The sequence below is a fragment of the Spinacia oleracea genome, chromosome 6 (genome assembly GCF_020520425.1).
Source record: "Spinacia oleracea cultivar Varoflay chromosome 6, BTI_SOV_V1, whole genome shotgun sequence".
NCBI classification, from domain to species: Eukaryota; Viridiplantae; Streptophyta; class Magnoliopsida; order Caryophyllales; family Amaranthaceae; genus Spinacia; species Spinacia oleracea.
The window spans coordinates 38,979,508-38,991,665 of NC_079492.1; the positions used below are offsets into that span (position 1 = coordinate 38,979,508).

General features: G+C 34.5%; 1 protein-coding gene across 4 annotated transcripts; it reads right to left on the bottom strand.

Moving 5' to 3' along the window:
* Window positions 1-326: 326 nt before the first annotated feature.
* Window positions 327-4,069, bottom strand: LOC110797832 (uncharacterized). Of its 4 annotated transcripts, none has more exons than XR_008923833.1 (6): window positions 3,815-4,069; window positions 2,742-2,893; window positions 1,945-2,030; window positions 1,743-1,842; window positions 496-847; window positions 327-396 (listed from the first exon to the last, which is right to left on the bottom strand). XR_008923833.1 is itself a non-coding variant. In XM_056832906.1 (4 exons), the coding sequence occupies exons 1-3, from the start codon at window positions 3,984-3,986 to the stop codon at window positions 2,040-2,042; spliced, it is 339 nt and encodes a 112-aa protein (XP_056688884.1). In that variant the 5' UTR covers window positions 3,987-4,066; the 3' UTR covers window positions 1,585-1,842; window positions 1,945-2,039. The 4 variants fall into 4 exon arrangements, 2 of the variants coding, with proteins under 2 accessions (XP_056688884.1, XP_021858644.2); XR_008923832.1 differs by having other exon boundaries at window positions 496-915; window positions 3,815-4,068; XM_056832906.1 differs by lacking the exons at window positions 327-396; window positions 496-847 and having other exon boundaries at window positions 1,585-1,842; window positions 1,945-2,054; window positions 3,815-4,066.
* Between the last annotated feature and the right edge of the window lie 8,089 nt (window positions 4,070-12,158).

Sequence of the window (12,158 nt, forward strand, 5' to 3'; positions counted from 1 at the left end):
CTATTTAACCAAATATATCAGTTGCTAAATCCCCAGTATCTCATCACATATATAAGCAGTGGCATCTTTAAAAGTTAAAACCGACAATGGTGACAAGTGACAGTGAATTGCCACAAACTATTAAAGCAGTACAGCCAATTGAAATCAATGTATTAATGTATTGTAGCTAGGGATCAGAATGTTCATGCTAGGACAGAATCTATATACACATATATTGAGTTATTCTCTAGTGAGCTCCCTTCCAGTTCAAGATCGAGCAGCAACACGATTCAGTACATATAAGTGTGATCGGTGTACATGTGGGCAGTCATGTTCAGAGAATGAAGCATAGCTTCTCCCATTTTATTGAAGTTAAATACACAAATTCCGCCATTATTCACATCAATTGCTCGAAATCTGAATTACCAAGATAATAACAGTGTGTTATTTCCAGAGAATAAAACAAGCAGCCAGAATATACCAAACTTTGGCCATAAAATGACATAGCGCTCATACCTTTCTGGGCCTAGCCCTAGAGCTGTACACACGAGTGCCCTTAATTTTGATTTGTGAGTCACCACCAAAAAGCTCTCTCCCTGATAAAACAGATGAAATTGGGACGTAGACAAAAATAAACTGAATATATGCAGGCAGGTTTGCAACTTTCACAATGATAAAAGGACAAAAGGGCTTACGGGATTTGACAAGATTTGTCTCCAAGCTTCAGCTGCTGTCACCCATAAGTCCCTAATAGGATAAATGCCGTCCACATTGAAGTTAATTGGATCTTCCCTCCATGTCGTGTATTCCTTGGGACAATGGCGAAGCTATGTGGGGGCCTAGGTAGGCCATGGCCCCCCCTAAGATTCTAAAAATATATAAAAGTTGCACTTGTTAATAACTTCCTCCCTTGGCTGAGTTGGTATTTGGTGTTGGCTGCCAAAATTGTAGTTTTGTGTTCGAATCAGATGACTAACATTTCTTGATTCTTTTTTTATTTTTATTTTTTATTGAACTTATATTCATTTCTCAAACTTCTTTTATTATTTTCATTACATTTCTTTTTTTAGTGCTTTAGATTTTTCATAAAGTATTATCCAATGGAAATAGAGAATAAGTATGTTGTCCAACAAAATATATATACGTTTAATACTTAATATATGTTACTTAATTTTTGTTACCTAACTACTTTAAACATAACAATACTTAACCGGTGTAACTTAAAACTTCTTTGTTTATGGTGTCCAAGTATTTTAGTGTTTGTATCTTCAAATATTAAGAATATTCGGTCAATTTATATTTTACTGTAATAAACAACAACAAAAATATAGTAGAATTTATTAATGAAATTATAGTATTCTATTTTAGGGAATTAGACAAGTACTCCTATATAAAATTTTGGCCCCCCTTATACAAAAGGTCTGGCTTCGCCCCTGCCTTGGGATACCTTTGTTTAGCATCCTCTGCCTCCAAATGCTAAACATAATTTAGTCATCTATCTCTTTGGTCCACAAACTACAGACTATAATAAATTAATAATCATATTGAATTTTAAGGCATGCTTAGCTCTCATGTTTTTCTGAGAACTAGCATAATGCATTAATCTTTCAAATTATCTAACATATTTTTATTCACTTTCCGTACTCATACTAAATTCCAGCATAAGAGTTGTCATTTGCAGAAAAGCAAGAATGATCGAATCAGAAATTCACCATAATATATAATTAATGAGCACAAATCGTCTCTAATCAACAGGAACTGACCATTTTTCATGCCTTCTAAGAAAAAAAGATGGGCCTCCTTCAAAGAATCAAGGAAAACCAATGGTTCTTTTCTTCCTTGCCACAGAATTTCAGAAGTAGACTGCAATGAGTTGACAGGGATGGAAAATGATTAAATTGTGAGCTAAGCTACCTAAAGTTTCATATAAACTACTGTATGAAAATAACTCGTTACATTTCAAACCTTAGCACGAGAAATCGGACTTGAGAAACATTTATCAAAATGGATATTTGCTAATGCTTCCCTACATCTTTCGGCCTGCTTTTCTCCTGCATCCGTCAGAACAGATAGATCTGAACTTCCCAGGACATGTATATTAAAACTGGATCAATCTTATGATAGAACAACATTGGTAAATATTGACATCATTTACTCTACAACTGCATTGTATACATAGGCGGGCAAGACGATCATTATCTTAAACCTTGATGTATGTTTAATCCACTTTCTAATATCAGCCAAATAGTTTTTTACTTAAACAAGGTCAAGGATTAAGAAAAACCTCAAGTCTTGGAATACTTGCTAAATATTTGTTTAAATTATCTCGTGCAAGTTTATGAAAATCTCAAGTCAAGGCTCTGGGTTATGAGCTTATGACTTATGATATATTTTGGTCATGCTAAAACATATTATTGTAGAAAGTATAATTAAAGATAATGAGCTTGGCCGCTTGGGAAGGCTGCAGCATTATGTTCCATTTCCTACTGCCTACGCCTAAATGGAAAAATGGGATAATAGGAACAATCTCCATGACTCACACTCTCCACGACTCACTCTCCACTAAGATTACATAACATAGCTTAAATGGCCCAACAGGAACAAGGTACTTTGCTGAAGACTTCATGCACAATGTACTAAACACTAAAAACACGAAGACTATGATTATGATTATTGCTCAAGGAAGAGATAAAATTGCTACTACAACCTGTAAGATGGTTAAGAAGTAACAGAACCAAATCTAAAATATGCTAATGACAAACCTGAACTCTACTTTCTGCATTCCATGAACTAAGGCCATGCCTGAGAAGAGTTATCTTCTTCGGTGAAGGTAATAGATGAGGTGAAAGTGAGGTAGTTGCTTTCTGGAAATCCAATGCACCACCAGTGAGAGAATGAACATCCCCAAAATTCTCTGTTCAAGAGACACAAATACTTTTACATTTCAATCAGGCAAAAATTGAAACATTTACTTCATTTCACAGGAAAATTATCCAAACAAAAGGTATTAATAGAAAGGAAAATCCATGGTAAGAGTTGCAAACAAGGTCAACTAATCAGTGGCAGACTGACAGGAATACATACACATAAACATCCATTTCAATCATGACCTCAACATCTCCAAAATATCTTGTTGTGATTTCTTTGCACAACTATGAGTTTCAGAAGCTTCAAAAGGTACGAGTAAGATCTTCGTATTAAAAAATGTTGATAAAATTACATAGAGGTGAAGGGGTGAAAATCAAAGTTTTGAGTAAGGATTCCGTATTCTTGTCCAGCTAACATGGTCACTAAGATAAATAGAAGAATCAAATAAAGTAACATAACATAGCCTTTATGGCTCTATGTATCCATACATGTTGAAAGTACTCATACTAATCACAATACATAAGAGACAATTGCACAATTTTCACACTTCATTGATAATTCAGGCTTCAGCATAAACCGATGCTTGATTATTAAATCAACAACAGGAGCCCACCAAAATCACAAGAATAAAATTCCCACCTTAATTTCACTTATTTCGCGAATATAAGTTCGGATTAGTTAAGTTCATGGCAAATAAGGTCTACCCATTACCCAAATTCAAATTCAAATAAATTGTACTCCATAATAAGTTCAGATAAGTTAATACTAGAAGCTCAAGTGAGTGGAATACCGGAAATCAAGTGAATAGAACGCCTCCTAAATCAGTAATGGCAGATCATTCCATATTTTTTTGGGTATTGATTAATAGGAAAGCATGGAGTTGAACAGTGAAGAAAATACTACGTAAACAAATGAAGCAATTAAATTAAATTGAAGGTTTCTGAAAGGGGAAATCGCTGAAATATACCATTAGTTATGGAGAGATCAGGAGTTGAAGATGAACATTGAATCAAGAATCTTCTTGTTGCTCTTGCGAAGTTGGGATTATGTAGCTTGGAGATGTAGGTAAAATCAGTTATCGAAGGAAAATTCAAATGGGTTGTTGTCAAAATTACTCCACCACAACTTCCGCCACCCATCTTTTTTCTTTGGAAGAGGAGAAAAGTCAAAAAGTATACTCTTTGTATGAGACTTTCGGTTCCAGATTTTTTCAGTTTCAGTCGCATGAGTCGCATCGGTTCTGGTTACGGGGATCTACTACAGTCTACATATACACCTATTGTATAAGGTATCTTGTACATCATGTTTTTCTATTGGTTGAAATAACATATTTATTGTCTTTCATTTTCATTTTTTTAGTTGGTTTGATGATGTGTCAACAAATTAATGGTGGTGTATAAGAGAATCTTGTACACTGCACGGCGGAACCAGAAATTGTAGTTTGGGGGGGCCAAAGGTTCACGTACGATCGAATATATTATCTTTGTCTCAAAAACAATACGAATGATAAATTTTATTGCACATAACATTTCTAAGGTTGAAGTAATATTCCTTAGACTTTCTTAAGTTTTATTAAAAGCAGTAGAATATAAATTAAGGATATGAATATTTTTACTGATAAGAGAATAGAGATAGAGATTAACATATTTATAAAATATCATAGAGTTCACAATGTAGAGAAACACAAAAATTGTTGTAAATACTTTAAACATATTGTAAAGAGGTATTGAATTTATGAATTTTTCAACAACTTGAACTAAGATGTACGGATAAAAAAAATTGTAATACGGTTGAATAAGTAAGGTAACAACACTATTATAACCCCTCAAATATAAAAAAAAAAATACAAGTGAAAAAGAAAAAGGATAAAAAAAAAGAAAGGTAGTATTGAATTTATGAACTTTTACCCAACAAATTGAACTACAATGTACGGATATTTTAAAAAAAAAAACTGTAATACGGTTGAATAAGTAAGGTAACAACACTATTATAACCCCTCAAATATAAAAAAATTACAAGTGAAAAAGAAAAAGGATAAAAAAAAAGGTACTATTGAATTTATGAACTTTTACCCAACAAATTGAACTACAATGTACGGATATTTTTTTAAAAACAACTGTAATACGGTTGAATAAGTAAGGTAACAACACTATTATAACCCCTCAAATATAAAAAATACAATGAAAAAGAAAAGGGATAAAAAAAAAAGAAGAAAAGGTGTTGTTGCTAGGCTTCGAACCCAAGATCATCGTAAAAGCCTTCACACATTCCAACCAGCTGCGCTATACACAACATACAGTTTATATGTGCAGATTTTATTTTTATCCTGAACTATAGGGGGGGCCATGGCCCCCGCCAGCCCCCCCTTGGTTCCGCCCCTGACTACGTGTACATGTAGCTTTTTCCGCTTACAGGCGTGTATTCCGTAACCAAAGATGTTGGGAACAATATTTTAATCAAACTATATATGTGAGAGTTTATTGTAATAGTGACCTTTTAAGAAAGTATTTTCTCTGTATTATTTTAAAGTATATAATTTGATCGACATGTAGTTTAGGATATTGAGTTAAATTTATTAAAATAAGATGAAAGTTAGTGTCACGCCCCGACCTCTAAATCACTTATTAAAGCATAATAAGCAGCAGAATTAACCTAATTTGGTCGGGACATTACCTGCCGTAATTCCGTCTTGGAAATTACAAGGCAACATCATACATAAGCCATAAAAACCTCCAATTTAATATAATAATCCTTTATATTCTCAAAATAAAAGTACATAACTTACTAAAAGTCTTTAATTAAACTATTATAACTTTAAGCATAAACTAGGTGAATTTTATTAAAGTGAAATTCCTCGCCTCTACTCGTTTCCATCGATCCCCGCAGTACCTAAAATGGAAAACAAAACGGTGAGCCGAAAACTCAGTAACGACTACCCTAGCAACGTAAATTCATTTCAACTCATTTTATTTAATAACACAGGGAGAACAGAATAAGTAAAACATTTAATAAAAGATCATATTCAATTCATTCATAATCTTTTAATGAAAACATCATTCATAAACTTTTAATTAACATGCTAGTTGTCGGCAAGTACGAACCGTGAAGGAATTCTCCACTGGGCCTGGGCCCATAAGAGCCTGGGCTCATCGTAACATGGGGCCTGGGCCCTGAGCCTGGGCTCATAAACCATGGGAGCCTGGGCTCGTAATCCATGGGTGGACAGGTGTCCGTGGTGCATGCATGACCGGTAGATAGGAAGATGGTAGTTTATATACCACCAGACAAACCAGGTCTTTCACTTTCATTTATCATGTTTTATGTATTTTTACCAAGCCTTGGCTTGTATTTCAGTTAAAACAACATAACTTTTTGTAGATCATAAAGCATCATTTGGATCCTGGGATCCATAAAACATCTTTTCATTCGTGGCATCATAAGAACATCATTTTATGAGAAAACTCAATCAAATCATATTATAACGAATAATTCAAACAAATCATAATTCATTCCCACAATCCATAAAACATGTCAAAACATTTAATTCATAAATTCAATCATAACGTCATAATTTCATAATACATTTATAAGGGGATTGCGGGTACTAGCAATAGCCGTTACCTCAATTCCATGATTGCTAGGCCTTTTCCTTGGTTCGTTCGTCCTGAGCTCCTAGTTCGATTTCTTTCAAATTATCAAATTTTTGAATTAATATTAAATCGACAAACAATCTAAAATCGATATTTTATAAATATTAAGTTTATAAATAATGAATTTATAAATAACGAATTTTAATTAAAGACATAATTTCATAATTTAACGAAAATATTATTAAACGAAATTTCAATCGAAATATTTATATATATTCCATAAATCGATTTTCATGAAAATAATATTTAAATTTCACTTTGTTAAATAAGGTAGTAATTAGTAGAATCGATATTCGATAATTAAACCTGAAAAATAATAACAATTTAATTAGTAAATATTTATACCATAAAAATTTTAAAACATAAAAATTAATAATTAGAAAAATCTGAAATTGACTCTTTAGTTTCCAACTTATCCAAAAGCCCAAATTGAAATGGCCCAACTCTATTATAGGTTTAAGGAAAACCAAAGTTTCAAAAGGAAACTTGGTTTGGTTTTCTGGAAAGAAAGGCGTCGAACAGGGGAGGGGGTGCTCGAGACAGAAGGGCAAGAAGAGGAGGAGAGGAGAGGAGGGAGGGCGGCTGAGCTGGGCGGCGCAGCCACGCAAACCCGCGCCAAAGGCGAAGGTGGTGGTGATTGTTTGCGGCGGCGCGAGGAGAAAGGGGAACGAGTTCGTGAACAGGGGAGGCACGAAGGGGAGGAGAGAGATGGGGGAGGAATAAGGTGGCTGGGCTGGGCGGCGCATCACCGCGAACCGCGCCTGGAGGCGACGGTGGTGAACGGTGGTTTGCGGCGACGGAGTTGTGAGAGGAGGGTGGTGAGTGTGCGAAACAGAGAGAGAAAATAGGGGAATTTGTGGTCGTAACTTGAGGCAGTTCTGGGCGGAGGGAGGGAAGCTCGCCGGGGATTTGAGGCGGAGGTTGGTTGATAGAGTGATGGGGTGGCTGGAGGTGGTGGTGTGAGATGGTGGTGGTGTGCTGGCGGGGTCGGGAAAGGGAGAGAGGCAGGGGAGAGAGGCAGGGGAGCGACGAGGAGAAGGGGAGGGAGGACAACGGGGGTACAATGGTGGTGCTGAGATGGTGGAGGGGATGTTGATTGGTGGTGGTTTCAGTGGCAGCAGCCACTGAGGGTGGTGGTGGTTCGACAGAGAAGAGAATGGGAGGGATGATTGAAATTGTATTTTGTTTTTTTTGTTGTTGAAATCCCATCTCAATTTTCTGGTTTTTGAAGACATGTAGATTGAAGAAGAAGCTGTAGTACTTGGAGCCCAAGGAAATGAACTTGGACTGAATTAGGGAGAAAGAGGAGTCAAGAAAGTAAGAAAATTTTCTGCTCATTGACTTGGTTGACACGTGAAAGAGGAGTAGAAGAGAGTTGTGTATTTTGGCTTTGAGTGTGCATGAGCATTTTCATAATTTTTAGAATAGGTAAAATTTTAGATTTTAGTTGTTATTTTAAGAAACTACTAAAAATAGAAATGTTTAGCTAAATTAATTCTTTATATAAAAAAAATATATCGTTAACGAAAAATAAATTTAGTTTCCGAATAAAAATAAGAACGTTAAATAATTACTTTAGTTTCCGAATAAAATAAATTTAGAAATCCGAAAATAATTAAAATTTAAAAAGTTCGTTAAGCTCGTAAATATGAAAATTAAATTATAAACTGAAAAATAAATCGTGTAGAAATATTAAAAATTCAAGCGAAATAAAACTTTGTTAATTAAAATAAAGTTCGAATTTAGGATTTAAAACGATTTAAGCTAAATAAAAATAATTAAGCATAATTAATCGAGTTTTAAAAATTCGGGGTATTACATTCTTACCCCCTTAGAAAAAGTTTCGTCCTCGAAACTTGAAAATTAGATTTATAAAATGTTTGTTGAAAATTGAAAACCCTCGAATAAAAGTATGATGTTTTATTTTAAAACCAAGATCTCAAAATTTTATTTCAATCTCGACAATGTCTAGCCTTCATTACGCCATCATCTTTTAGGACTCCGCTTCAACTCAAGACCTAGAATCGAAGAGTAAAGAATGCAAAAGGGGCAAAATTATATATTGATCCTAAATCGTCATTAGGGTCAATTACATTTCACCATCGTCTTTCGTATCTCCACTTGATTTCATATAATAGGATCGAGGAGCAAAGAACATAAAAGGGGCAAACTTGTTAGCATAGACTAGGCTCCTATTTTACTTTGTGAGATCCTGTTTGAAAATATTTTCCACCAAAAATAGTAGTTTTTAACGAAAAATTATAATTCTGAAAATATATGTATATATAATGAAAATAAATATTTATCTATCAATTGCAATACTCCAATAGTTGTAAAAGTTATTTATTATAATAATAATAATCTCGTACTCTGAGCTCGGGAGAACTTCCATTGGAGACGGCTTCCATGTATAACCATTAGTTATTATCAACACAATCATGCCAGCGTAAACATAATCCATAAAGCATATCATAAAGAAATAATTCTTAATTGAAACGTGCACAATTAACATAAGCATAATATTCATATACTAGTGATGGTGACACATCTTAGTTTGAGACTCAATTAGAGCATATCGCTTCCAAAATTTTCATCATTAATTAACCTTATTCATACAACATCGTGATTCGTAAATCATATCGTTTTTAGGCGAATAATATTTCGTTTCCATTTGCTATTGGCTCCTTTGCTGCAGGAATCTTGTCGTTGGCTTTCTTTATTCGATACGTTTTGATTTCGAACCCCGATCTTTTCTTCTACGTTGAATAACTTCGTCGACTATGTTCGTTGTAGGGGTTCCATTCCAATCACGTGGCTAGAAATATATCGTTAGACATACGACTTCGTTACTTATCCTTAATATTTTAAATCAATGAATCTCGTATTATGCAGATAACGCTAAGCCATCAAGTGTGCCTTTATTTAGAAACAATCTAGCTCATAGAAAACTCAGTTCAGACTACCTGGTCCTATAGACATGTCATTTTGTCGATTCTCTACTCTCAACTCCATTGTATTCCTCAATCATTCATAATCCTTTTCGAATTTCATAACATTCATTGATATCATCAACCTGATGGACAGAATTCTCGATAACCTATTTCAATACTTTATATGCAACCTCAATTCCATGTTCTCGCCATAAATCGTACTTTTCCTCAGAACATTTTTGCAAAACCTTACATTCTCTAGTTCAACTTCCTTTATGGATATTATCAAGCATCCTTTTAGATAAACACACAAAAATAATCCCTATTAAAGACGCGGAAAGGTAAACCAAGAATACCATCAACCTCACTGACATACTAATTCCTGATTACTTGTTTTGGTATAATTCTCAGAACTTCATGTGTACATTCAATTTTATCTTTTCACCATAAATCATATTCTTTCATAACTTTTAAAAGTTCTAGCTTAGTTTCCTTAACATATATGAATACACACTTAGGTACCTACAACCACAAAACAATTATTATGAAGGGTGCGGGAAATTAACTCATAAATCAATTTCAACTTGAATGCTCTAAACCCTGAATAACCTTAATTTAATTGGTGATTCTCCACTTATAAAAATACAAACTCATGCTCTTTCGGTACTCTATCCTTTAACCTTATTGACAGACTAATTCTTGATAGCTTATTTTGGTAAAATCCTCAGGAACTTATTCATGGGTCAACTCAAATGGGTCATTTATTATAACTCATGTTGGGTTCATAAATTTTCTGTATAACTTCTTAGCTTCCTTACTCAATCATTCTAGATATTAGACTTTAGTACTTATAAACATCAAAATATTCATCGGAAAGGTAACCCAAGAATCACTTTTGTTCATAACTTTAATACTTTGAAATTCGAATAATCTTAACTTAATTAGTGATCACCCACAACCTTATGCTCACTTGGTACTCCTAACGTTTATACCATCCTTAAAGATCAAAATTCCTCAAAACCATTCATATCCACAAAATCTTTGAGTTCGCACCGTGCTTAACTTTAACTTCTTCTAAAATATAATGCTTAAACTTTGCCTGGTCTATCTAGGGTAGAAAACTCATAACATGACATGTGATGATAAGCATAAAATCAAAGGAAGTTCGATTCTAAAGCGAGAGAGAGCTAAATCAAAATAATATCAACGTTGGCGTCATCTTGTCCTTTATCATGTAATCTCTTACGTATGTTGACGGGCGTGATGGATTTAGCATTGTTGTTGTTTCGTTCATGATTGGTCGAGGTTGTTGTTCCGGTATTCGTTGGAGGTGGTTTAGGACAATCTTTAACGAAATAATCTTTTCCTTGACATAAATAACAAGTATTCGTTTTTTGCACGATATTCGCTTCCATTCGTTAGAGCATGTCGAAAGTTTCGAGTAGTTGATCCATATGATTGATCTAGTCTTTTAAATTCCATCGAATTGGCTTGCGATCATAGATTGGTGGATTCGAAGGTGAAAACTTCTTAAATAGTGACGCTTTTCCGTTCGTATTAGTAACTTTCGTTTGCCGAGAATCTTTGAATAATTCAGTTGACAACGTACGTGCAGTTTCTTAATCGTTCCATCATCTCCTTGGGGTCTTCAATAGGTTGGTCGTCATAGAAATCATCATAGGAAACATCATTGTGGGAGACGTCATTGTGAATGTTGCGCTTTGATGTGAGCTTCGTTCGTGGAATCGTTGGTAAGTTCGATAATCGATATTTCGCATAACATATTCAATCAAGAAAACATCAATAACATAAGAAATGAATCCCTTTTATCCCGTGCGTTCCTACGCTCACACTCATTTCATTTTAACTTGACCTGATTTTAACATATTCTTTTTAACTTATTCCTTAAAATTCTTTACTTAAAGCCTAATGAATTCTATTTCGTGCGAAACCCGTAAGGTTTAGCACTTATGGTCCAGAACCTTTGCTCTGAATACCAAACTGTAACGCCCCGACCTCTAAATCACTTATTAAAGCATAATAAGCAGCAGAATTAACCTAATTTGGTCGGGACATTACCTGCCGTAATTCCGTCTTGGAAATTACAAGGCAACATCATACATAAGCCATAAAAACCTCCAATTTAATATAATAATCCTTTATATTCTCAAAATAAAAGTACATAACTTACTAAAAGTCTTTAATTAAACTATTATAACTTTAAGCATAAACTAGGTGAATTTTATTAAAGTGAAATTCCTCGCCTCTACTCGTTTCCATCGATCCCCGCAGTACCTAAAATGGAAAACAAAACGGTGAGCCGAAAACTCAGTAACGACTACCCTAGCAACGTAAATTCATTTCAACTCATTTTATTTAATAACACAGGGAGAACAGAATAAGTAAAACATTTAATAAAAGATCATATTCAATTCATTCATAATCTTTTAATGAAAACATCATTCATAAACTTTTAATTAACATGCTAGTTGTCGGCAAGTACGAACCGTGAAGGAATTCTCCACTGGGCCTGGGCCCATAAGAGCCTGGGCTCATCGTAACATGGGGCCTGGGCCCTGAGCCTGGGCTCATAAACCAGGGGAGCCTGGGCTCGTAATCCATGGGTGGACAGGTGTCCGTGGTGCATGCATGACCGGTAGATAGGAAGATGGTAGTTTATATACCGCCAGACAAACCAGGTCTTTCACTTTCATTTATCATGTTTTATGTA

Excerpts from the sequence above, each read along its gene's own strand:
- LOC110797832 (XM_022002952.2), bottom strand. The coding sequence starts at position 3,986 with ATGGGTGGCGGAAGTTGTGGTGGAGTAATTTTGACAACAACCCATTTG. Across the intron at positions 2,894-3,814 it reads TGATCTCTCCATAACTAATG|AGAATTTTGGGGATGTTCAT; the intron begins GTATATTTCAGC and ends TCTCTTGAACAG. Across the intron at positions 2,031-2,741 it reads ATGCAGAAAGTAGAGTTCAG|GAGAAAAGCAGGCCGAAAGA; the intron begins GTTTGTCATTAG and ends TGACGGATGCAG.